We start from the raw sequence: 27,169 nt of genomic DNA on the forward strand, positions 1-27,169 counted from the left end.
ATTCTTTTACTATCTGTGTGGCCTTAACTGTATGTATGAGTCCAAAGGTACCATTTTACCCATTTCACCCACTTCTACTCAAAAAGTGGATACACCTCCCCCCCCCGACACACCCCTACCAAGCTTCTAAAAGGAACACAACAAGTTTTATTTTAAAACTTTATTTCTGCAAAGCCAATCAAGAAGTGTTGGAAGGAAAAAGTGTAAAAGTTACTTTCGCATATTTGGGAACAGCAAGCACTTAGTTTGAGAAAATGAGGACTTAAACAGTTGAATCAAAGGCAGTATGCTGCTACTTGCATTTTAAATCAATGGTGATGTTCTTTCTTAAGCAACAATCATCTCTTTCCTAATAGCTACAATATGATACAGTACGCAACAGCTCACTTGAAAGTGCTAGAATCAGAGGATAAAGAAGCCAGAAGCCACCCCACTTACATTTTCTACTATACAAAGCCTTTTGGCGCTTGAGAAATCAAGCATTCATGTAGCATTACATTCAACAGAAACATCTCTCGTACTTTGGGTTTAAGATCCTTGTCCCTCCAGTTCCGATGTCGTGACATCCGACTCTTCATCATTGTAAATATTTTCAGCCTGAAGATAACCAAATAAATCCACAGGTTAAAACTCCCTATGGTTTTTACAAGGTCATCTAAAAACAATTTATTCAGAACTTGCTAATATTTCTCTCTAAAAACTTCAATAAGGAAATGGTAAGCTAGCTAGTATTCTGAAAAATTCTTTGCCAGTGTGTAATTCCACATGTATACTTAGCCACCCATCCATGCACTACTTATTTCAGTCGCTGTTCGTAAGAGATGTTTTCCAAAAGCACTTCAAGCATGGTTTATAGGAAGTGGTAGCCCAGATGTTTATGGAAATGTCGGTTACCACCACCTTAGAAATGTCAAGCACTTAGTGCTCCTCATCAGAGAACCTGGTATCATTTGAATGCCTTGACATTTCCTTCCTGTATCCCTCATGCCTGCAACACAGAACGGACACTGGAGACAGTAGCGATGCCAAGACTCCAGTGCACGAAGAATGCCAACAACAATGAAAATCAGAGCAGATGCAGAGATTTCTCCTGATCTGACAGGTGCTACAAATAGCAAATAGTGGACAAAGCACCGTATGGGACTAAAGATTATATTGTTGAAATGGAAAAAGTTCTTTTAAACTGTTTCTATAAATGTTTGGCATAATATGCAACTAACAAGATAGTCATTCAAGAAAAATGTTTTAACTCACCATTTGCCATATCTGCATGATGTTATCCTCAGACACTGAGCAAATGACCCAAGGCTCATTGGGGTTCCAACTAAAATCTGAAATCTTGGCAGTGTGTCCTCCATGAATAAACTGTTAGAAGAACAAAAAAAGTTTGGTTTCATATACTCTCCTGTTAATCCTAATAAAGATTTTAAAAACAGTTTTTAGAGCATCAGTATTTCAACTGAGGGTGGGTGCTGTCTGCAGTTTTAGAAAGAGGGTAGTACAGGCTCAGTAATCTACTTATTGCAAATCTCCAAACGTTCAGAAAAGGTGACAGAATACAGTACAATGGATACCTGTATACCCTTTACCTAGATTCACCAAGTACTAACAGCGTAACCGATGCTTTATCCATATAAACCTATACAATGAAATGGCTGAACACTTCAGCCTACATCCCCTAAGAATGAAGACATTTTCCTACGTAATCAAAATGCCATTTCCATACCGATTATGATGAACATTAATCCAGCATCATTTGCCATATACAGTTAGGTGCAACATCCAAGGTAATCCGTTACATACCATGTAACATACTCTTCTATTATACAAGGGGCCTGAGAAGTCTACTGGTTCTTCCCTTCTCCACTTTACTAAGATAGGCATACTTCTTGTCTCTTTCCCAGGTCACAGCACCAGGGTGAAAGAAAATCCCTGGCTCCAAAAGCATAGCTCGAGATACTCCCTCATAAGTTATGCCTAAGGTGAGACAGCTTTGCTAAACAATTCTGAAGAGGGCAGTTGTTTCCTGCAAGAGACAACCTCATGGGAAGGAACCATGCCTTATTTATCTTAAGATTTAAAGGAAACAGTTCTTCACAAGGACGGTATTAAATACATTGTTTGGAATTGGGACATCACACTTCCTGACAAAGTCTTATTTGACTCTAGTGTGACAATGAGGTTCCTGCCTGCCAAGTAGGTCTTATGCAATGTATTTACTGAACAATCTTTTTTCATATTTTTATGACATGAAAATATTTTTATGAAATATGAACAATCAGTTTAAAAATGAGGTGGGGCTGGGCACAGTGGCTCATGCCTGTAATCCCAGCACTTTGGGAGGCCAAGGCAGGCAGATGGCTTGAGCTGAGGAGTTCAAGACCAACCTGGGCAACATGACAAAGTCCCATCTCTACAAAAAATACGAAAATTAGCTGGGTGTGGTGGTATGTGCCTGTAGTCCCAGCTATTCAGGAGGCTGAGGTGGGAAGACAGCTTGAGCCTGGGAGGTCGAGGTTGCAGTGAACTAAGATTACACCACTGCACTCCAGCCTGGGTGACAGAACCAGACTTTGTCTCAAGAAAAAAAAAAAAAAAAGGTAAACAGCTTTTTAAAATACTCTTAAAGGGTATACAAATGAATATATTTTAAGATCTCTGGGGCTTAGAATACATACAGGAGTTATCAAAGCAAGACACATGTGTTAAAATTACTGGTGGAATAGTTTATTACTTTCTTTTGAGATAGGGTCTCACTGCCATTGTCCAGCCTGGAATGCAGTGTTGTGATTGTGGCTCACTGCAGCCTCAACTTCCCAGGCTCAGGTGATTCTCCCACCTCAGTCTCCCAAGTAGGTGGGACTACAGGTGCACGCCGCCATGCCTGGCTAATTTATGTTTTTTTTTTTTTTTTTGAGACAGGGTTTCACCATGCTTCCCAACCTGGGCTGGAAATTTTGGGCTCACGTGATCCACCTGCCTCAGCCTCCCAAAGTGCGGGGATTCCAGGCAGGAACCACCATGCCCGGCCCAGTTTACTACTTTCAAATGTCCCTTGATTTCAAGCTCTCTTGTGAAGAACAAAATCCTAGTGTATTTTCTCAAGGACCATGGAATTGTTGCAGAGCCATAATATACAAAGTAATACACTTTCCTTTCTCCCTAAAAAAAAAAATAGTTGGAGACCTTGAAAACATTGTACTATGTGAAAGAATCAGTCACAAAAGACATTTATATGAAATATCTAGAATAGCCCAATCTTGTAGTGCCAGAAAGTAGATTAGTGGTTGCCAAGGGCTGGAGGAAGAGGAGGACTGCGAGGGGATAGCTACAGCTTCTTCTGGAGGGGATGAATAATGTTCCAACCATCCAGTGATGGTTGTACAAGTCTATGAATATACTATAAACCACTGAATTCGAGAACAAAAAAAAAAAATTAAAAAATAAAACCCCAAACCGAAGAACACCCCCTCCCCACCGAATTGTACACTTTAAAGAGGTGAACTGTGTGGTATGTAAATTATATCTCAGTAAAGCTGTCATCAAAATAAAAGGGACTGGGGTGTTCCTACAAGGTGGGATTAGTGAATATCTTCTGTGTGCAAGGCTTGCTCTCAAGGGCCTTCTTTTCCTTTGAAAACTCGTGGACATTCAATATAATCCATAGTGTCACAGAAAAAAAATGAATAAAACTCATGGACAAAGTACAAGTGTGCCAAAAATGAGTACTGGCATTAGAACTAAAATCATATATGACAGAGTGATGAGTGACTATCTGCCAAATGATGGGAAGAGACAAATGTTGGATTTAGAGCAAGGACAAGGAACCATGCTAAATCTGGCAATGCTTCATAGAAAAATGACCAAGTGAGCACTGAAGGACTGAGACGGGAAGAATGAGGACAGACAGATACCACCACATAAGCTTCCAAAGGGCCGAGGACATGTGTGATGCTTCAATCAGGCATGGGAGATGGTGGGCTCTGCTAGCATCAAGATGATCAAGAAAGCCCTCCTTTTTGAGCAAGAAACTTAAAAAGCATTTTAAAAACTTTCTATACTGTTAGGAAGTGTTAAGTATTGCCAACTGAATAGCAATTATACTCACTTCCCATCCCCAAACCATCACAAATACCAGAGTTGAAATCAGTGAGAAATTACTATACACTATTTTCCAGGACCTCAAACCACTCTCAGTGAAACATTTGTAAAAACCTACTGGGCTCCATTTACTATTTTTGATAAATGTCAAAGCCCAATCGCAATAACCTCCAGGGCCTCCATTTTGAAACCATCTGCAAGAGCCAGAATTCGAAGTTCTGACTCATTCTCAAGATAAACGGATCAATGACAATCCAATCCGCATATGACATTTCATCTTTTATAAGCCAGTGCATACCAGGAGTTCTGGAGGCCCGTCTTCTGCATCTTCTGCTGATTGTTCTTCCCCAATTTTACTGTAAAAGAATAAAGAACATGATGCTTTCATCAGTGAACTTCTTGTAGCATGAACGTCTGCTAACCCAGTATCAGCCCAGAAAGTAATGTTAAAACACAAACACTCTCACAAAAACTTATCTCTATACTACAATCAATTCGGTTTTTTTTCCTTTTTTCTTTTTTTCCTTAGAGACATGGTCTCGCTATGTTGCCTAGGCTGCAGTGCAGTGGCTATTCATTTACAGGCATGATCACTGTGCACTACAGCCTTGAACTCCTAGACTCAAAAGTGATCCTCTCGCCTCAGCCTCACCAAACCTGGATACTGTTTATATTTGGTTGAAGGGTGGGATGTTTACTTTCCGGAAATAAGTTAGAGTTGTTCATAATTGAAGCTGCAGAACGAGGGATTATCAATAATAAACATTAACTCAAAAATCCCTTCAAAATACTGTCCATTGCATTAGAATCAAAAGGTGAAATGTATACTTAAAAAATCTACACATGAACTGATGTGCAATCCCTATACTCAAAGCCTTTTGCATTCTAGGAGGAAAATACAGTTATGCATCAGTACTATAGATCTGTCTAAAGACATGGCAACAAATATGAAATATATAAGCCAAGGAAAGGTTTCTAAGGTTTTTCTTTTAAACTTCAATTTGTAGAATTTGCCAGTGGTCAACAGTGAAATCACCCTTCACATATCAAAATCAGCCCTATCTTATATCTAACCCAAAGACAGATGTTACTAGTAACAACTGCTAAAAAACAAAACCCAGCCCTCCAAGTGAGACATTATTTTTCCTTCCTATAAAACCAAACTCAAACATGTAGGATTGCTAGACAATTATATTTCTCTTCCACCTGTCAGTACAGCTAACACTCACCATTTTAATCCCAAATTCTATCTAATGTAATTTTTTTTTTTTTTTTTTTTTTTTTGAGACAGAGTTTTGCTCTTGTTACCCAGGCTGGAGTGCAATGGCGCGATCTCGGCTCACTGCAACCTCCGCCTCCTGGGTTCAGGCAATTCTCCTGCCTCAGCCTCCTGAGTAGCTGGGATTACAGGCACGCACCACCATGCCCAGCTAATTTTTTGTATTTTTAGTAGAGACGGGGTTTCACCATGTTGACCAGGATGGTCTCGATCTGTTGACCTCGTGATCCACCCGCCTCGGCCTCCCAAAGTGCTGGGATTACAGGCTTGAGCCACCGCGCCCGGCCTTATCTAATGTAATTTTTAAAATTTTTTAGAGACAGGGTCTCACTATGTTGCCCAGGCTGGTCTTGAACTCCTGGGATCAAGCAATCCTCCTGGTTCAGCCTCCTGAAGTACTGGGATTGTAGGCATGAGCCACCATGCATGGCCCCCTATCTAATGTAATTTTAATATTAAACAAGCTATGAAATAACTGAAAGAAGAAATTACATACAATGCTCACAAATTATTGACACCTTCTGGGGCAATTCAGCTGCCAGGGCATCAGACTTCCAAACCTTGCTGTACACTTCATACAACCTCTTTATAGTTTTAATTTAGGTTTTTTATTTTACTACTAAAATTGTTTTAACATCAAATACAATGCCCCCAATTGTATGCTTTAAAGATTTTCTACATCTTCAAATATTCATCATGGCAAGAGTTTGCTCCATTAGAACCCTGAACATTAGCTGTTTTAAGTTTTACATACAAGCATTTTATTCTACAGTGTCTCTTCTACATACTGAGGATTGCTAACTCTGTAATTAAGGTAGCCTTAGTTTTAATATGCAGGTTGGGCAACCCGAATCCAAAATGCTCCAACATCCAAAACTTTAAGCACCAACATGACATTCAAAAGAAAAGCTCACTGGAGCATTTCAAAATTTGGACTTTCATACTGAGTGCAATGGCTCACACCTGTAACCCCAGCACTTTGGGAGGTCAAGGTGGGAGAATCACTTGGGGTCAGGAGTTTGAGACCAGGCTGGCCAATATGGCAAAATCCTGTCTTTCATTTGTAAAAAGTACAAAAATTAGCCAGGCATGGTGGCGGTGTCTGTAGTCCCAGCTCCTTGGGAGGCTGAAGCATGAGAATTGCTCCAACTCGGGAGGCGGAGGTTGCAGTGAGCCAAGATTGCGCCACTGCACTCCAGCCTAGGTGACAGAGCAAGATTAAGTCTCAAAAAAAAAAAAAAAAAAGAATTTATTTGGACTTTCAGATTTGAGATGCTCAACCAGTAAGTATAATGCAAAATTCCAAAATCCTAAAAATTCCAAAACCCCCAACACTTCCTATTCCAAGTACTCTGGATAAGGGATACTCAATCTGTACTAAATTTAGTACAGCAATATACTTAATACAAGCAGAGAGTAAATTATTTTTTGGTAATTTTATGACTTAAACTTAAGACGCCATCTTATGGAAAAGTTTGTAACTTTATTAAGTTATAAAGGCTCAGATGAAAAAAAATAAAGGAGTCTAAAATTCATAGAACAGCAAATCTGAAGTCAAGGATCTTTAAGAATTGGAAGAAACTCTTTATAAAGTAAGCCCCAGAGAACATAAGCTGACAGCTTGGGCTGTCCTCGTCCCCTTCACAAAGGTCTCCCCAGCAGTTACACAATCCACAGCAGGAGTGCACCTCTGCAGAAACAATCAATGAAAGCAGAGAAAAGCAAATGGTACAAAAACTCAGAAAGAACAATCCTGCCTACATGTACTGTGAGATCTGATGAGACACAAAACAGCTAACATCTTGATCTCTCTATATATAGTAAGTATGTTTTAAATACAGTCATTTGAATGCAAAATCAAACACAAACACATATACCTTCATGCCTGAATAAGAAGAGACAAAACTCACATCACAGAAATTTATTTTATGGTCCATTTGCTGCTTCGCTTCTATTTTACAGAACAGACTCTTTAGGAAGATACTTAAAAGTTTCTTTAATATTAGGTTTCTTTAAGGAGGGATTACCAAATTGCTTTTCTAGTTCATGAGTTACTATGTAACTTGACAGATGAGCATATTTATGCAGTATCTTGTCATGGACTGTGAGTTACCTTAAATCCCACACATTCAGGCGGCGGTCAGTACCACTTGAAGCCAGAATAGTTTCATTATGTGGAGACCAGTGGACCTAGTAATAGATAATTTTGAAAATGTATTTAAAGAGTCATTCGCTGCTAGGTTTGTGGCTATTGTTCTAATCCGACATTTTCCCATCTTGCACTCCATGATCTTATCCTTGGCCTGTTGTCCTCACCCTCTTGTCCCAGCCTTTCAAGTGCTCTGAAATGGCTCAGCTCCATCTTGTCCTCAGAAAGGCTGCACTCCCCAGCACTGAAGAACTCAGCCTGGGGTCAATTTATTCGGCCCCATAACCATCCCAGGAGCTTTTTAATTCTTCAGTAGGGTGTACTTTAACCTATAAACATCTCCATGTAAAACCATGTACAAGGCATTGTTTTCACTAGTGGGCCCACCAGTCTGGTATAGCTTAACTGAAGAATCCCTAGATTTCATTTCCTTACATACAGACACCAGAAAACTGTCACATACCTGGAAAATTTCATCTTTATGAGATTCGAAGGTATGGAGTTTTAATTTTAAGTTACGCAGATCCCATAAAGCTACGGTCTAAAGAAAAATAACAAGTGAAAATGATTTCTACGCTTTACCTAAGAATTTTCAAATATCTGATTAAAATAAGAGAACTGGGTTTTATAAACACCAAATAATGCAAAAACTTCAAAACCTTATCCGCAGAGCCAGTGGCTAGAATAAATTCGCTGTAGGGATTGAATGAGAGGCAATTGACTTCGGCAGTGTGTGCATCCACCAAGTGGCTCGGCTTGGAGGTGGTATTGGACCTGGTGTCCCATCTAAAACACAAAGGTAAAGGCACACAGCACCCAGGGAGGATGCACGAGCCTCCTCAGTTTCTCACACACTCACATTCGGCCCCACGTCACTGTCAATGCACTCCACAACTAGCTCCACTATGCTCACCCTTCATGAAGAACCAACCACACAGTTAGTGTTTCATACTTTGACCACTAAATGATACATGCAAAACCTACAGAGAACAAGCTAGGGCTGTTAGTCCTGGTTTTTTATTAGATTCCCATTTCAATTACCAACTATTTCAAGCATACAGGAAATAGAAACTATGTGGAAAATAATGTAACAATCTCATACCTACAACTAGCTTTGACAAATGCCCAGTATTTTGTCATGTTTGCCTCAGACATTTATGAGATAAGATTATAGGTGGCTGAATGCAGCCCTGTGGCCATATCTTGATGCAATAATTTTCCTCCCTGATCTCAACTTGTGTCACTCTGGATCCCAATTTTGATATTTACCACTACACCAGGTATGTCACTTCACACGAACATACCTATACCTATTTTTTTTTTCTAATAAGTGATCCTTCCACTTCAGCCTCCTGAGTTGCTAGGGCTACAGGTGGACACCACCATACCCCGCTAATTTTCTGTTTTTAAATTTTGTCTAGAGACGGGCGTCTCATACCTCCTGGCCTCAAGCAATCCTCCTGCCTCAGCCTCCCAAGGTGTTGGGATTACAGGAGTAAGCTACCTAAAGCTGTTTTTTTAAAGCTGTAACATAAGCAAAAAAAAAAAAAAAAAAAAAAAAAACTACAGCCTGCTGCAATCACTGATGGTCATTCAGGTCACCCATTTAACAAGATCCCACTGAACTTTCCACCTTACATCATCAGTTTCTGATCATCAGCAACAGATCCAAACAATGACTCGTGCAGCAGGTGCCAGGCCACATCCTCCACAACAGCCGAGTGGCCGGTAAAGATCGCTTTAGCATCCACAATTTTGCCTTCCTTTGGTCCTGCGTTTATATCCCACAGACAGACAGTCTAAGAGAGAAGGAGAGAAAAAGAAAAAAAGAACAAGGGCTGTAATAGACTGAACTTTTTTTCTTTCAAGATGACGTCTCGGTCTGTCACCCAGGCTGGAGCACAGTGGTGTGATCTCAGCTCACTGCAGCCATTGCCTCCCAGGTTCAAGCGATTCTCCTGCCTCATCCTCCCGAGTAGCTGGGATTACAGGTGCACACCACCAAGCTTGGATCATTTTTTTTTTCTGTATTTTTAGTAGAGATGGGGTCTCACCATGTTGGCCAGGCTCGTCTCATACTCCTGACCTCAGGTGATCCACCTGCCTTGGCCACCCAAAGTGCTGGGATTACAGGCATGAGCCACTACATCCAGCCACATGAAGGAGTTTCTGTAATACCCAGGCTGGAGCACAGTGGTGTGATCTCAGCTAAATGCAGCCATTGCCTCCCAGGTTCAAGCGATTCTCCTGCCTCATCACACATTACATATGCCCTTCGTCTCTGTAACAGTTACTTACACATGAAGACACTCAATGTACGTGGACTGAAGAGAAAGGAACATGTGGAGATCCTGCCATTCACACCGCCTCAGAAGGATCTGGCAAGATTAGCATGACGCTTGGCATGTGGGGAGCCCTTGGTAAATGTCAGCTATTATTACCACCAATTCCCAGCCTGGTATCTTCAAAACGTACTAGTAATTGGGTTACTGAGTACAGTCCATTTTCCTTATTTGGTAAACCGTCTCATATACACTTTGAGGGAAGCATCCTTTTAGAAAGCCTGTAATCCTGGCTCTTTGGGAGGCCAAAGCAGGTGGATCACTTGAGCCCGGGAGTTCAAGACCAGTCTGGGCAATATGGTAAAACTCCATCTCTACAAAAAACACAAAAATTCACTGGGTGTGTTGGTGTGCCCATGTAGTCTCAGCTACTTGAGAGGCTGAAATAGAGAACCACTTGAGCCCGAGAGGTGGAGGTCGCAATGAGCCAAGAATGTGCCACTACACTTCAGCCTGGGTGACAGAATAAGATCCCGTCTCAAAAAAAAAAAAAAAAAAAAAAAAAAAGTAGAAAGACAACCCACAGGATGGGAGAAAATTTTCGAAAACCATAGGAACTTATACCTAGAATACGTAAGAAACTATTTTATTTTTATTTTTATTTTATTTTATTTTTTTTTTTTGGAGACGGAGTTTCGCTCTTGTTACCCAGGCTGGAGTGCAATGGCGCGATCTCGGCTCACCGCAACCTCCGCCTCCTGGGTTCAAGCAATTCTCCTGCCTCAGCCTCCTGAGTAGCTGGGATTACAGGCACACGCCACCATGCCCAGCTAATTTTTTGTATTTTTAGTAGAGACGGGGTTTCACCATGTTGACCAGGATGGTCTCGATCTCTTGACCTCGTGATCCACCCGCCTTGGCCTCCCAAAGTGCTGGGATTACAAGCGTGAGCCACCGCGCCCGGCGAAAACTCTTGTAACTCAACAATAACAAGACAAAATATGGGCAAAGAATTTGAATACATATTTCACCAAAGGAGATATGCAAACGGCCAATAAGTAAAAGAAAAGATGCTCATCATCATTAGTCATCAGGGAAATGCAAATTAAAACCACAATGAGCTGGGTGTGCTGACTCATGCCTGTAATCTCAGCACTTCGGGAGGCCAAGGCAGGAGGATCTTTTGAGCCCAGCAGTTCAAGACCAGCATGGCCAACATAGTGAAACCCTGTCTCTTAAAAATACAAAAATTAGCTGGGCCTTGTGGTGCATGCCTGTAATCCCAGCTACTTGGGAGGCTAAGGCAGGAGAATCACTTGAACCCAGAAAGTAGAGGCTGCAGTAAGCTGAGACTGTGCCACTGCACTCCTGGGCAACACAGCCAGACTCTGTCTCAAAACAAAACAAAACAAAACCCAAACCCCCCCCCCAAAAAAAAAACAACAAAGAAACCCAGCAGATACCACTTTACACACACACTAGGATAGCTATAATAAAAAAAAAAGACAAGCACTGGTGAGGATGAAAAGTAACCAGAACGTTTGTACATTGCTTGTGGAAATGTAATATGGAAAGCCACTTTGGAAAACAGTTTGGTAGTTGTTCAAAAAGTTAAACAGAGATACCATATGGCCCAGTAATTCCACTCCTAGGTATGTATCCAAGAGACATGAAAACATACATCCACACGAAAACCTGTACACAAATGTTCATAACATAATTCAAAATAGCCCAAAAGAAGAAAAACTCAAATGGTTCGACTGATAAATGAATAAGTAAACTGTGGTATATCCATACAATGGAATATTGTTCAGCCATAAAAAGGAATGTTGCATAAGAAATGTTACTTGAAAACATTATGCTAAGTAAAGGAAGCCAAACAGAAAAGGCCACATATATGATTCCATTTACATGAAATATCAAGAATAGATAACTCTATGGAGATGGAAAATAAAGTAGTGCTTAGGAGCTAGGGAACAGCAGGGAATGAGTGAGGAGTCACTGCTTAATGGGTATAGAATTTCTTTTCTAGAGAGTGAATGAAAATATTCTAGAATTAGTGGCAATAGTTGTGCACCTTTGTGAATATGCTAAAAGCCACTGAATTGTACACTTATAAATACTTTATATCAATCAGGCCCCACAAACACTCTATAGAGATTCCATTATAAGGGCCTGGAGGGTCCTCTTTTAAATAATGGGAGGCCTTTTGCCTATGCTTCCTCCATTCTAAGGCTACTCCAAAAGAGCTCTGTGGAATCCGAAGACTCATACAGGGCAGTATGAAAACCATCTGTCTAAGTCCCAGGGAAATGTTATCACAATAATCAGCAGTATTATCTTAGAAAGCCTTTCATCTATATAGTATTCCTTCAGTACGGCTATAACACTTTAGCTTTCACTATATGAACAGATTACAAAGAATATGTTTCTCACATGGTCATCAGATGCACTTAGGAGATGTCCACTCAAATTCGAATTCCAGGAGAGACCATAGCCTTCCTTCTGGTGACCTCTTAACCTGAGATCAGGATTACATTCTCCACTTGGGTCTAAGAAAAGAAAAACATTAAGTTATTCTCTGTTTATCAGAAATTGTGAGAATAAATTCTCACTCCTTCATTGAGTGAGCCATTACAGCAACTGCATATGAACAAGATCTGATCTGACCCATAACCACTTTCTTTAAAAAGCTGTTCTTGGGCCGGGCGTGGCGGCTCATGCCTGTAATCCCAGCACTTTGGGAGGCCGAGGCGTGTGGATCACAAGGTCAAGAGATCGAGACCATCCTGGTCAACATGGTGAAACCCCGTCTCTACTAAAAATACAAAAAATTAGCTGGGCATGGTGACGCGTGCCTATAATCCCAGCTACTCAGGAGGCTGAGGCAGGAGAATTGCCTGAACCCAGGAGGCAGAGGTTGCGGTGAGTCGAGATCGTGCCATTGCACACTCCAGTCTGGGCAACAGCAGCGAAACTCCGTCTCAAAAAAAAAAAAAAAAAGCTTTTCTCTCGGCTTCGTTTTTAATACCCAATGCAAATTGAGCCTCAGTACCATTAAATGATTGGTTTCTTTGGAAAACCTACTACTACCCTCAACATAAAAATACTAAAAACTATAGCTATCCCACAAATTTGGGAAGTGGTAACCCCATCCCCCACCTCCCAATTTTTAGAAGTATTTCTAAAGAGCAGGTCTGGTTGCTCACTCCTTGTATGCCTCTAGGGTAGCCTGATTCATAAGTGACCCTTGGACAACCTCTGGGAATGTGACCCTTAGAAAGTCCTTCACGTCACTGACAAAGTTGTGTAAGCCTAGAGCAGTGGGGTATGTCATAGGGACTTGTCAAGACTTGTAGAATTGTTTAGCAAGATTCACAATGCATTTGGCTTCACTGTTGGAGGCCTCAATTTTGTTACCATGGCTGGTCATAGAACAGGATGTGCCCACACAAACAGACCTCCACAAAAACCCCAGATTCTGAAACTCAAATGAGCTGCCCTGGGTAGAAACATTTATCAAATGTTCCTGTGGTTTGCTGCTAGAGACAAAGCATGTCCTATGTGGCCCTAGATGGGAAGGACCCACACACCTGTTGCTAACCTCTTTGGACTTCCCCTGATGTGTATCTTTTTCCTCCTACTTTTGCTCTGAATCCTTTATTGTAATAAATTTTAGCTCTGAGTATAAACTGCTTTTAGGCAGTTCTGGCAAATTCCTGAACTTGAGGATGGTTATGGGACCCTCCAAAGCAACTTTTAAATCTTTAAACATTATAAAGTATGCTACTTTGACCTTAAAAACATTACCAGTTTGAATCAAGAAAACTGCTAAAGCAATGGCCTGACTTTATTACATACCTGGTTTAGCAGGGTGTTTTGTATAGTCAAAGACCAACACATCAGAAGATGGTGTTTTTGTCGCAATGATGTGAGGATTCTGCGGCATGTAACGAGCACGGTTTACTTCTCCTTCATGATTGATTTTAATTTCACATTCAATTTTTCCTGTTACAGAACCAAAGCCACCAAATTCTAATGCGAGGAGAAAGAAAGAAACACACACACACAATCAGGATTAAAATTCACAAATCACTTATTTTAATCAACCTAACAGATTTTGACCCTTGCAGAATACAACACAAATTGACAAGGCAAAGACAGACATGCAGAGAGAGAGAAAATAAAAAAATGTGAGTTCATTTGCCACATCAATTTATTCTCATTTTCACTGAAAAATATTGGTAGCTGCCTTATGTAACTTAATTCAGTTCCACCTTGGATCTAAAACAACTGTCCTCTTTCAGTTATGAAGATGATATATTCACTGAGCTTTCAAATAACCATATAATTGCGACAACAGTTTTTTAGTTCAAATATAACTCATTTGAAAGTGCTGCACTGAATCAGCATCTTATTTTAGGATTCAACAAAACAGGAAAGGTTTTACCCTCAGGAGTATGAACATTCTTCAAGTCTAAAGTCAGGAGCATCCTCAAATTAATCAAAAACCCATGCTAACCCCTGCCCGTCCCTAAACACACATATGTTGGCCCTGCTAGCATACTTGGTTTAACTGCTAGTGCAGTGCCAAGGTTATCCTCTCCATCTGGTGTGTGAATAAGACTGTAGTATGAAATAATCATGAAAAAGGCCTTGTAAAGTAACAAAGCCATATAAAAAGTATGATAACTTCCAAGAAGTAGCAACATATTAACAGAAAGAATGTAAGTAGAGAACATCTAAGCAAAGAGCAGCAAACAAGGACATTGTTTTTTGTGCTCATAGATTAAAAACTTGAATTAGTTGCTGACATGTAAAAAGATAGGATGGTTCACATTACAATTGTGTTATTTCTTCCTGACCCATGTTGCCTTTTCTTTGCACATTCCGTTTTAACTCACCCTGTGTCTCAGGTCAAGGAAAACTAACACAAATGCCTATTGGAGCCAGGCAGGTAAGAAGTAAAATAGACTGGGGCCTGGAGAAAACACCAAAAGGAGCAAACCATTTCTCAGTTTCAGCCAGCTCTATATGGGAATGCCTAATGAAACTGGCTTCCATGTCTTAACATCAGTATCTAGCCATTCCTTTGAAGTAAACATAGCTTACTATTTCTGTGTGGTTGAAAACCATTCTCAAATCCACATGATTATTCCAAAGCTTCTCTACCCACTACTCTCATGTGGCCACAAGCAAAAGGACCCTTTTACCTCGTAACACCTTAGGTACCATGGTGTCAATGGAAGAAGTGTGCCTTGATGTCCTAAGACCACTCCTGATCCAATTATGTCCTCCCTCCCGAGACTGCTCCAAACCTGCTCCACCTTGACCTTCAACATCCTATTCCATGGACTCCAGTGGCTCTAACCCTTCTGCTACAAAAATACTCAAGTTTCCTGATTCCTTTAGCTAAAACAACCTGAACAGCTCTCCAAAAAAAAAAAAAAAAAAGCTTCCAAGTAGGATTTACCTTGAACACAGAGCTTTGTTTCCACAAACTTAAAAGTCTGAAAAGTCACTGTCTTAATAATCATATCCATTAAAAAATATAACTGAACATTAACAAAGGCATTAACTGAATTATGTCAGCTACTTGTTAGAATATACTAGATATATAACTTTAATACTTTAATAATGTATTAACATCATTATGCAGAGACTGTTAAACTGCAAGCCCAGTAAATACATACCTCAGGACTAAAAGCCATTTAAAAATTTCTGATTACAATATTCAGGCCAGATGTGGTGGCTCATGCTTGTAATTTCAGCACTTTGGGAAGCTGAGGCGGGCTAATCACTTCAGGCCAGGAGTTCAAGACCGGCCTGGCCAACATAATGAAACCCAGTCTCTACTAAAAATACAAAAATTAGCAGTGCGTGGTGGTGGGCGCCTGTAATCCCAGCTACTCTTGAGGCTGAGGCATGAGAATCACTTGAACCCAGGAGGCAAAGGTTGCAGTGAGCCAAGATCGCACCACTGTACTCCAGCCTGGGTGACACAGCAAGACTCTGCCTCAAAACAAACAAAAACAAGAAACCCCCAATATTTAAAGAAATAATGCATAAAATTGTTGGGGAATGAACTGTAAATTGTGGGAGTGGCAAACTGGGTAAATCACTTTGGAGAATAGTTTTCTATGAAGTTAACAGTGAATACACCATACAACCCAGTAGTTTCACTATACTAGAAAATGTAATATTTTTGAGTCAGGATCTTGCTCTGTTGCTCAGGCTGGAGGGCAGTGGTGTGATCCTGGCTCACTGTAGCTTCAAACTCCTGGGCTCAAGGGATCCTCCCCCTTCAGCCTCCCAAGTAGCTAGGACTATAGGCATGTACCATCACATATGGCTAAGTTTTAATTTATTTATTTTTACTATTTATTTATTTATTTAAAGATGGGGTTTCACCATGATGGCCAGGCTGGTCTTGAACTCCTGACCTCAGGTGATCGACCCACCTCGGCCTCCCAAAATGCTAGGATTACAGACGTGAGCCACCGTGCCTGGCTTAATTTATTTTTTGATAGAGACAAAGTCTCTCTGTGTGCCCTGGCCTGGGCTTAAGCATTCCTCCTGCCTCGGCCTCCCAAAGCATTGGGATTACGGGCATGAGCCACCACATTTTACCTTCAATAAGAAAAAAACCCTAAACCATGTATTAGGAAGTGCTGATAGCATTAAGCCATCTGGGACTGTGAAGAAAGAGTTAACACAGCAGTCTGGTTGCTTAGCCCTGGAATCTGAGGAACACTGGGACCATTAGTGACCCTTGGCAAACTCCTGGGAACATCCACCCCAGAATATTCTTTCTGTCACTGACGAACTGATGATTTTGTGGTGTGCACCTGGAGCAATGGACCATGTTGTACCAGTTTGTCAGGGTTGCTTTGTAGATATCAAGATTGATTATTGCTTTTATTACTGGGGTCCTCAGTTTTTATTACTTGGGTCCTCAAGTTTCAGTTGCCATGGCTGGTTGTCAGCAGGATGTGTCTATGCAACTAGTCCCCCAGGAAAGCCTCAGACCCCAAGACCCAAACAGTCTTCCTGAGCAGAGATATTTCACACATGTCCCTGCAGTCTGCTGCCAGAGAGAAAGCACATCCTGTGTGGCCTTGGACAAGACTTGTGCCAGACCTCCCTGAACTTGCCGATGTACATCTTTTTCCTGGTGCTTTTGTGTTCTTTACTGTAATAAACTTTAGCCACAAGTATAATTTGCTCTTTTGAGTCCTAACAAAATCACCAAACTTGGGGTGGTCATGAGAATACCAAAACAGGAGAGTATGTTTGACTAAATCAAAAAGAAAAAAGCAGCCAACAGATTCCTAAATTAACCATAGCACTACTGCCTCTCCCTCCCTCCCTCCCTCCAAACAAACAAACAAAAAAAACCCCCCAGTATTAACCATTTGGTATCACTATTGTTTGATGTATATGTCGTCGCCTGATTTTTTCCTATGCACACACCAACATATATTACTTCTACCAAAGTGGAACACAGTAATTACACATAACAAGTATTCACTTAATTTATCTTGGATACCTTCCTATACCAGTGCATACAGATTTTTCTCATTAAAAAAAATTTTTTTTTTTTTTAAATTTTTGGTAGAAACGAGGTCTATGTTGTCCAGACTGGGCTTGAACTCCTCAACTCAAGTAATCCTCCCACCTCAGCCTCCCAAAGTGCTGGGATTATAGGTGTGAGCTATGGCACCTGGCCTTTCTCATTAATTGCTGAGTAGTATTTCAAACATATCATGTGCTTAACCAACATCTGGGTTACTAGGTTGATTTTAATTTTTAAATTCTGCAATTACGATTAAAATCCCTTGTGTACATGTGGGTGAGTAATTCCGTAGGATAAAGTCCTAGAGTTAAAATTACTGGGCCAAAAGCTAATAGTATAGTTTTAGTAGCATATGCTTTGAACGAGGCACATTCCCTTTGACATCAATATTGGAATATATAATATACCTACCACCCTTGTCACTGTCACAATGGGAAGCATCAAACTGTGCATCATCATTGGGAATATGTACTCGAGCAACCACCAGATGATTCTGCTCATCAGATGTATGAGTCCCCAGCACTAGCCAATGAAGGGCATAATCTTTTCCTTCCGGTCTGTTTAGAAAAGAAAACAAGTCACACTAATCCTGTAAGAAATTTCCAGTTGCTAACAAATTCAGTCAAGTTCCCTCAAAATACATTCAAATTTCTTTAGCAAATATATACTTAGCATCAACTGTGTATCTTCTCCCTGTCTGGTTACCAACTTTACAATCACCACATATGCAAGTGTAAGAAAATATTCTAGCTACAACATGCAGAAGGCTTGCTTCCTTCCCGAAGAGCTATCCTCCTGTGCCTCAATTATCAATGTGAACACCGCCTTTTATAGAGCAGCACTCTGGGGAAGGTAGGCCCAACTCAGTAAACACAAACATCTACATAGGAGTCCACCAACAGTACCCATACTCATAAATCACCTAAAAAAAAATCTTCTTCCCACCTAAAGATATCTTATACAGTAGATGTTTCTTATTTCCCAATAAGAAATTCTACAAGGTAGTATGGACAGAAAGTGTTGAGGCAAAAAAAAACTTAGCTTAAATCCTGGATCAAACTAAAATGCAATTGCTTCAAACACAATCTCCCTGGGGCGTCAGTTTTTTCACTGAAAAAAATAGGTTACAAGTGCAAATGGCCTGATGTGAAACCCCTTATTTATGTTTGAGACGTTAAGTTTATGAAATGAACATTCTCAGTTTTACTGAGGTGTCTTTGTTATCTTGTTTTGTGGAAACTCACCTTGAGGCTGAAGAACTTGCCCAAACCTCTTGGCACCTTGGTCCAAGCAGTAATTTTTCACCAGTATCTATCAAAAAGGCTTTCCCATTTGTATTATCTAGAACACAATTTTCAACTGTGCTCCACGGTCCCACCTCAATGAAGAGGACTTAGACGGGCTCTAGGCCCCAACACAAGTTAGGCCATTTATCTGTTTCTAAATTTCAGTTGCACAAAGGATTCAATGGTTTAAAAAAAAAAAAAGATTGAATGTTACTTCTAGGCAAGTAATTTAGTAATAAGAAAATACAAGATGCAATTTTACCAAGATTTGGCTTATAGTAAAAAAGTGTGCGCGGCTGGGCACAGTGGCTCACGCCTGAATTCCCAGCACTTTGGGAGGTTGAAGTAAGGTGGATCATGAGGTCAGGAGTTCGAGACCAGCCTGACCAACACGGTGAAACCCCATCTCTACTAAAGATGCAAAAAAATTAGCCAGTCATGGTAGCATGCACCTGTAATCCCAGCTGCTTGGGAGGCTGAGGCAGAGGAATTGCTTGAACCAGGGAGGTAGAGGTTGTGGTGGGCCACGATCGTGCCACTGCACTCCAGCCTGGGTGACACAGCGAAACTCTGTCTCAAAAAAAAAAAAAAAAAAAAAAGTGTGCACACACAGACACAGACGCACACACACACTCCCCCAAGAACAAAGTAAGGAAGCCATAACTAAGCAATAGCAACTTGTTTGAAAAAATGACAGCCAGGCGCGGTGGCCCATGCCTGTAATCCCAGCACTTTGGGAGGCTGAGGCGGGCGGATCACCTGAGGTCAGGAGTTTGTGACCAGCCTGCCTGGCCAACACAGTGAAACCCCCTCTCTACTAAAAATACAAAATTAGCTGGGCATGGTGGCACATGCCTGTAATCCCAGCTACTCAAGAGGCTGAAGCAGGAGAATCGCTTGAGCCAGTGAGACAGAGGTTGCAGTGAGTGGAGATTAAGCCATTGCACTCCAGCCGGGGCAACAAGAGCGAAACACCATCTCGTTTAAAAAAAAAAAAGACATGGTCTTGACTGATACATGCACAGTGAGCCAGGAATATGATGTGGCTATCAAAAAGGTAGCTAATTCTATCTTAGGTGGTCTTTGTATGTGTGTAGGGGGCAATGCACATGAACACACACATTATACAGTGTATCCATAAACAGAATTCTATGGCACCCTTTAAAACAACAAGCATATCCAAGCATGCTGATAGGAAAATCTCCAATACATACTTTTACTGACAAACTCAAGTGAAGAACTTGTTACCATAAAAAAAGATGAAGATGCAGGTATGCACTTCTACATGCTGGTAGGATGGATTAAGAAATTGAAAACAGTGACTGGGGAAAGGAAGTAGGGCAGTAAGGGATATGGAAAGGGGACTTAGTCTTCACTCTACATCCTTTTGTATTGCCTGAATTTGAAAAATTACAAAGCTTTTTATGTAGAGAATAAGTTAGCCTCAATATATTTAAGGAATTATTCAACAAGAGATATGAAATAACTACCTAATTTAAAAAATTTCATAGAGATACCTAAATAAAACCTTTTAAAAGCCAATCAACGCCTGTAATCCTAGCCTTTTGGGAGGCCAAGGCAGACAGATCATGAGGTCAGGAGTTCGAGACCAACCTGACCAACACGGTGAAACGGTCTCTACTAAAAATACAAAAATTAGGCAGGCGTGGTGGTGCATGCCTGTAATCCCAGCTACTCAGGAGGCTGAGGCAGGAGAATTGCTTGAACCTGGGAGTCTGAGGCTGCAGTGAGCAGAGATCATGCTGCTGCACTGCAGCCTGAGTGACAGAACAAGACTGTCTCAAAAAAAAAAAAAAAAAGCCAAATCAAAATCAATTATTTGGACAATTACCTAACTCAATCGAAGGACAATAGCTCAGAAAGTCCAAGTAACTGTTATGAAGCATGTTGTAAGTTGGCAGAAGAAGGGCATATGGGGTGGAGTAGGGTCTAGTTCCTCAGGGTCAGGCACTGAGAATAGCCAACATTTTTGTTCTTCTATATGGTAATAAAACACAGTCCCTTTATACCCCAAACTGAACCCTGCAAAGCCCCACACAGCAATCCTCAACATCCAAGAATGCAGGCTGCTTGGCATTTTCTTATATTCTCTAAGCCACTGCACTTCCCACAACCCAATCCTACAATATCTTTGTATACAAAGAACACCATAATACGCATGCAATAATTTAATTAAAGCATTTTGTTACATTCCTAAGTGTTACATATTATAGGTAACACACACACACACACACACACACAAAATAACTTTAGCAAGCAGCTTTCATTGAAATCCAAATGAAGAAACAGAGAGCTATTTCAATCCTGACAAATTATTTCTGAACAGGAAGGGGTGGGAGAATCAGCATCAGTCACCACTTGCTGTGTACTTATGCTGCATCAGGCACTTTAACATGCATGATCTTATTTAATTCCCTCAAATGGAGGTAGTCAGTACCATCACCCTCTCCATTTACAGCCCAGACAACACGTCCCTAGTTCATGAAGCTAAGTAGAAGCAGGGGCATGATTCCAACCCAGGTCTCTAAGTTTAAAGCCCCTACTCTTTTCTATTATGTTACAGTGGGTCAAAAATATCCCCAAAATTTAGTTAATAAATTTTAAATCTGCTTAACAGACAAAAACAGGCAAATGTACACGATGCTCCAAACCAGAACTTGAATACCCCTGAGTATATGATGCGTAATCTAGTTTTTAATCTGTTCAAAGGTGGCTGCAAACGTCAATGCTTCCAAATCTTCATCATTTAGTTCTTCTCTACTCTTCCCACATCTGCATATTTACATTTAGATTTTTGGGAGACCCAGTGGAAGTCCCTATCTGTACGGAAATCAATGTTTGCATATGTGGAACCTGGTTATTGTAAGAACAGTTTTATATAAAATTAGCTCATTATGATTATTATTATTATTTTAGAGATGGAGTCTCGCTCTGTCGCCCAGGCTGGAGTGCAGTAGTGTGATCTCGGCTCACTGCAACCCCTGCATCCCGGGTTCAAGCAATTCTCCTGCCTCAGCCTCCCTGTAGCCGGAACTACAGGCACACACCGCCACGCCTGCCTTTTTTTTTTTTTTTTTTTTTTTTTTTTTTTTTTTTTTTTTTTTTGTATTTTAGCAGAGACGAGATTTCAGCATGTTGCCCAGGCTGGTCTTGAACTCCTGAACTCAGGCAATCCACCTGCCTCAGCCACCCAAAGTGCTAGGGTAACAGGCATGAGCCACTACGCCCAAATTAGATTATTTTTATGACTTGTTGCAAAATCCTCTTTTTAGGTTAGAGTTTCATTTAACACTCTTTAACTTACATGCCCACAACACCCAAATTTAATACACTTTTTTTTTTTGTTTCTTTGGGAGACAGGGTCTCTCACTCTCACTACAGCCTTGAACTCCTGGGCTCAAGCTAACCTTCCAAAGCACTAGGATTACAGGAATAAGCCACTGTGCCTGGCCCTGTATTTAACACACTTTAAAAGTACATGGTCAAGTTCCTGCTAGAAAAGGTGCAAGTGAATGAGAAATCTAATGTAGGGGCCAGCTGTGTGATCTTGGGATAGCACTTAAACGCTCAGTCCCAGTTCCATTATTAGTAAAACAAGGATGATGAAAAGTACCTATAGCATAGTACTATTATGAGGATTACAACAAACAATAGGACATAGGCTCTTCAGATGTGCCAGGCCCTGTTCTGAGTGCTCAATAAATGCCAGCAATTACCACCAGAGAAACTGTAGATCTAACAGAAAAGAATACTCTTATGAAGACTAACAGCAATCTCAAAGTGGATTCCATATTAGAAGCCAATTAACACCTTTTTTTTTTTTTTTTAAATTGTACTTTAGGTTCTTGGGTACACATGCAGATCATGCAGGATTGTTGCATAGGTACATACATGGCAAGGTGGTTTGCTTCCTCCGTCCCCCGTCACCTATATCTGGCATTTCTCCCCATGTTATCCCTCTCCAACCTCTCCACCCCACCCCCCGCTGTCCCTCCCCATCACCCCCGCCAACAGACCCCAGTGTGTGGTGCTCACCTCCCTGTGTTCTTCATTGTTCAATACCCGTCTATGAGTGAAAACATGCGGTGATAACACCTATTCTTTGGTCAATTGTTGACAAAGTCTTTTTTCCCTTTATTAATTAAAATGTATTTATCTTGGGTGCCTGTTAAGTGTGTTTACTTTGTAAAAATTTATCAAGCCATACACTTACAATGTGTGAACTTTTCTGTATATATTATATTTTTCAATAAAGTTTTAAAGACATGTATTAGTTTGGGCCCAGAGAGATGTTGCTCTACATTCAAGCCGAGGCAATGTCAAATACATTCGCTATTTCCTCCGAAAACTATTAATCTCACAACTGATTTTCTCCCCTTTTAACACCACAGTATATGCCAGAAATCATCCCACAAATCACGTAAGTTTTGAAAATAAAAACCACCTGCCACCTCATGCAAGGGCTGATTACATACTTATGTTCTATGTATAAAACGCCAAAACTAGGAACTTCAGAACTACAGTTAAATTTAAACAAAATAAAAGTTGCCAGAAACCCTTACTTAGTCACTTCAGGAAGCCACTGAACGGTAAGACTGGGCCACTGAAGAGCATGGGTCATAACCAGGTCATATAGAAACGGTGTATTCTTCTTCCAGATTTTATATTCTTCATTGATGACACGCTCCTCCACAGTATCTTCAAACACTGAAATTTGGAGAAAGCCCACACGATTAAGTGGCTGAGATGGATTGAAGTCAGAAATTGGAGGTCATCTCAAGATGGCCACACCTCATGTACGCTTTCCTTTTACCTCTAATTTGGACACGGACAACTAACTGCTCTTCCAGGAGGCGGAGAAAATACTAACACAACCAGGAAGCGTATTTTTTTCAGTTGAGATCAATACCTCCTGCATATAATTGTTTACCCTATTACAGCTGTTCGCACCTGTTCTAAGATGACGACTTATATGTACAGGGGCTGCGCGACCCACTCGGTAAGACAAATGCACATGTAGCAGAAGCCCACAGGCCCAGTCCCTTCATTCCCCATCAGGGGAGGCCCCAGCTCCCACGACGCCCGCCTCGGCCGCCATAGGCCGGAGAGCTCCAGCAACACCGGACAAGGGCCGCGACCCCGAGGCGGTCGACGCGCGCGCGTGTGAAGAGCCGCGGTGTTCGCTTCCAGGCGGCGGCGGCCGCCTCCGCCCCGGGGCCGAGGGCGCCGGAGGGAGCGAAGCCGCTGGAGGAGGGAGGGAAGGAGGGGGGCCCAGTCCTCGGCCCCGCGCCGGGCTCCGGAAGTGCTCGGAGCCCTCGGCTCGGCGGTCCCGTCCCGCGCAGGCCCCACGAGGCGCGCGCCCAGCCTCGCGCCCGGCCCCGCCCCCTGCTCCGCACGCCAATTCGCGCCTTTCGCCGGCGCGTGCCGCGGCCTCGCGCGCCCGCCGCCCCCCGCGGCCCCGGCGCGCGCCGCCCCGCAGGGCCTCTTACTCTCTTTACTCGCCATCTTGCGTCGGGTCGTTCGCCCCTCGCCGCCGCCTCGGACTCCCCTAGTTAGCCAAGAGCAGCCCGACAGCTGGCGCTCCTGCCTTTCCCAAGCGGGTCACACACTTCCCGCTCACGAAAGCCCGGGCCCTGTCTTGCGGCCTGGGTGCTCCCCAGACGCCGCGTCCTTCCTTCCTGCCTCCTCCCCGCTCGCGGGTACCGAGGTCTGAGGCGCTCTTCTCTCTCTCTCCAAACTTGGAACGAGACTTTTCAACCCGCGCCTCCCAGCCCGCCCAGGCAGCTGAGCGCAGGCGCATCCGCCCTGGGAAAAGCGAGAGGCGGCGGAGAGGCGGGTCTGGGAGCCAACGGCTCTGGCGCCGCGACCAATGAAGTGCGGCGGGCGGGTTTCACGCGGCGTTCGGGGGCGGGCTTCTGGGGGTGGGCGGGGCGTGTCGCGGCAGGAAGTTGGCGTTGCGCAGGCGCGAGGGCTCGCCCGGCGCTCCCAGGGCCAGCCGCGGGGGCGGATGGGGGCGTGCGGGGGCGGGGCGAATGGAGGCGCGGCTGGCCGGCTCCGCGGGGGCACCGCGCCCGGGGGCGGCGAGCCTTGGGGCCCGCGGGGCGTGGTTGCTTGTAGCGGCAGCGGTGGTGGGGGCGAGAGGGGGGCAGGGTGGCTGCCGCCGCTTAGCCAAGCAAAATCTCAGAGCAAGAAGGGAAAATGGTTCCTGTTCTCGAGAGATTACTGTGCCTTCAATGTCTCTCTGATAATCACGCACATGCAATTCTCTGCACCCCTGATGTTCTCCCGCCCACTGGTCTTTCCTGGGGCCCGATCGGGCCGAGGTGGGGCTGGTCTCAGATGGAGGAGACCTTTTGGAGAGGCCGCGGGCGTTTTCTGTCTGCAAAAGCCGCCTGGCCGCCCAGTTCGGCTAAATGTGAAGCGTGTGGTGGCACAGGCCGCCGGCGGGCCAAAGCCGATTTACATTAAATTACATTTTAATTTGTTGGATATGTGGGTCCTTAAGATGACGGTTTGCGGCCTCTTCGTGCCTCAGGGGATTTTGTTACTGCACTGGCATTCCTTTCTCATCCCAGCCCCGGCCCCTGCTGAGTCATTTTTGTCACCTGCAGGGGTCCCAGAGCGACCCCACCCCGAGCTGGGGAGAGCTGGACTGAGCTGCCCTGAGCCTGCTTACCGCCCTGCTCTGCCAGGGAACTTCGCAGCCCCTGAGGAGGCGGGGGGTGGGGAAGGAGAAAGCTTGCTGAAAGGCCAAAAGGGGAATGGAGAGAAAAAAATGAGGGCCTGGAGCAGAGGGGACGGAGTTGGGGGAGGCGACCAAGGTGCCTGCGTGCAAAGGGAACCGAAGCGTACGTCCAGCTCCAAGAGAGGCTCCTCTTGCAAAAGCACCCCCGGAACATTTGCTGCCTTGATACCTTTCCAAGTGCCTTCATGCTCAGATGCTATCTTGCAGATGCTGTTGTCATGCCCACTTTTCTGACCGGGACGCAAACCCAGACGTTAGTCAGTGGCAGATCCAGTCACATTCCTTTCTGTAGATATTTATCGTCTTCTTTTCGATACAATACAATTCATTATTATAGCGCACTCCCTCCAGGCGGGGTCCAGGAATCTTGTTAGTGCCTAAGGCGGAGGGGGTGGCTGGAGAGGGAGAGTTGGAAGGGTGTTTAAGCAATACAGCCCTTATATTAGGACACTGGTTAGTCAGACCTTTTCTAAAAGGACCCAGATAGTAAATACTTTAAGCTTTAGGGGCAACTGCTCACTCTGTCGCGTTGTAGCGCAAAGCAGCCATGGAAAATGTGTATACATTTGGCCGTGTTCCAATAAAACTACAGACACTGAAATCGTTTTCACGGGTCACAAAATCTTCTTTTGATTTTTTTTTCAACCACTTTAAAATGGAAAAACCATTCTCAGCTCGAGGGCCATACAAAACCATGTGGTGGGTTAGATTTAGTCGGAGGACTGCAGTTTGCCCACCTTGTTCTAGAATAATTGTACCTTATGGCTCTGCTTCAAAGAGAACCTCGTGTGCAAAGCGAGAGGCGGCTTGGGAGATGATTTGTATCCCTTTAATACAGTGTACTCATTTCTGATAAGAAGGCATGATTTCCAAAACCTTATTAAAAGAAATGTTTAAAGGACTGGAAGAAAAGAAATCTTCCCAGACGGTGTGGCTTTAAAATCTTAATACTGTTTACCTCAGTGAGGGTCAAGGAAAGAAATATGAAACAAATATTTTGGGAGTTTCTGAGAATATTCACACATTATCATACATTGAATCTGAAAATATGTACAGCATATTTCATTAGTTTTGCATTTTTGTTGTTAAATTGAATCTGTTAATTCTATTTAATTGTTTTGGCCTTTTCTCCAACTACTTTTTTTGCATTAAAAAAAAGTAATACGTTTTCTCTCTTGGATTGCTGAACTGTTGGGTTTGTTTTGTCTTTCTCCCCAACCTCTTAGCTCTGGGTCCTAATCTTTTCTGGCACTTTTTCTGGGGTTATTCGTTTTGTCTCTCCCGTGCTCAGCTGATAGAGTAAGACGCAAACAGGTGCACACACACAAGGAAGGGATGGATTTTATTACATTTTTTGAAAATGCAGATTCTAAATGGACTTCATGATTGTGCTTAGTCACAACTTGAGAAGTTTGAAAAACACACTATGATTTTTAAAACTTTTTCTTTTTTTTTTTTTTTTTTTTGGAGAGAAGCTCTCATTCTGTCACCCAGGCTGGAGTGCACTGGCATGATCACGGCTCACTGCAGCCTCAACCTCCTGGGCTCAGGCGAACCTCCCAACTCAGCCTCCTGAGTAGCTGGGACCACAGGCACAGCCCACCACTCCCAGATATTTTTATTTTTATTTTTTGTAGAGACAGGGTTTCACTATGTTGCCCAGGCTACATCCTGAGCCCAAGGATCTGGCCACCTTGGCCTCTCAAAGTGCTGGGATTACAGGCATGAGC

The 27,169-nt window shown here is 42.7% G+C and overlaps 1 protein-coding gene across 1 annotated transcript; it reads right to left on the reverse strand.

The window, feature by feature from the left end:
* Positions 1-145: 145 nt before the first annotated feature.
* On the reverse strand, positions 146-24,601 carry RBBP7 (RB binding protein 7, chromatin remodeling factor). The gene is made up of 12 exons (XM_032285997.1): positions 24,184-24,601; positions 23,257-23,401; positions 17,799-17,944; positions 13,673-13,846; positions 12,248-12,363; positions 9,168-9,328; positions 8,189-8,315; positions 7,993-8,070; positions 7,494-7,570; positions 4,400-4,457; positions 1,255-1,365; positions 146-597 (listed from the first exon to the last, which is right to left on the reverse strand). The coding sequence occupies exons 1-12, from the start codon at positions 24,197-24,199 to the stop codon at positions 529-531; spliced, it is 1,278 nt and encodes a 425-aa protein (XP_032141888.1). The 5' UTR covers positions 24,200-24,601; the 3' UTR covers positions 146-528.
* Between the last annotated feature and the right edge of the window lie 2,568 nt (positions 24,602-27,169).

The sequence above is a fragment of the Sapajus apella genome, unplaced genomic scaffold (genome assembly GCF_009761245.1).
Source record: "Sapajus apella isolate SASKATOON/1434 unplaced genomic scaffold, GSC_monkey_1.0 scaffold17, whole genome shotgun sequence".
In the NCBI taxonomy this organism is placed as follows: domain Eukaryota; kingdom Metazoa; phylum Chordata; class Mammalia; order Primates; family Cebidae; genus Sapajus; species Sapajus apella.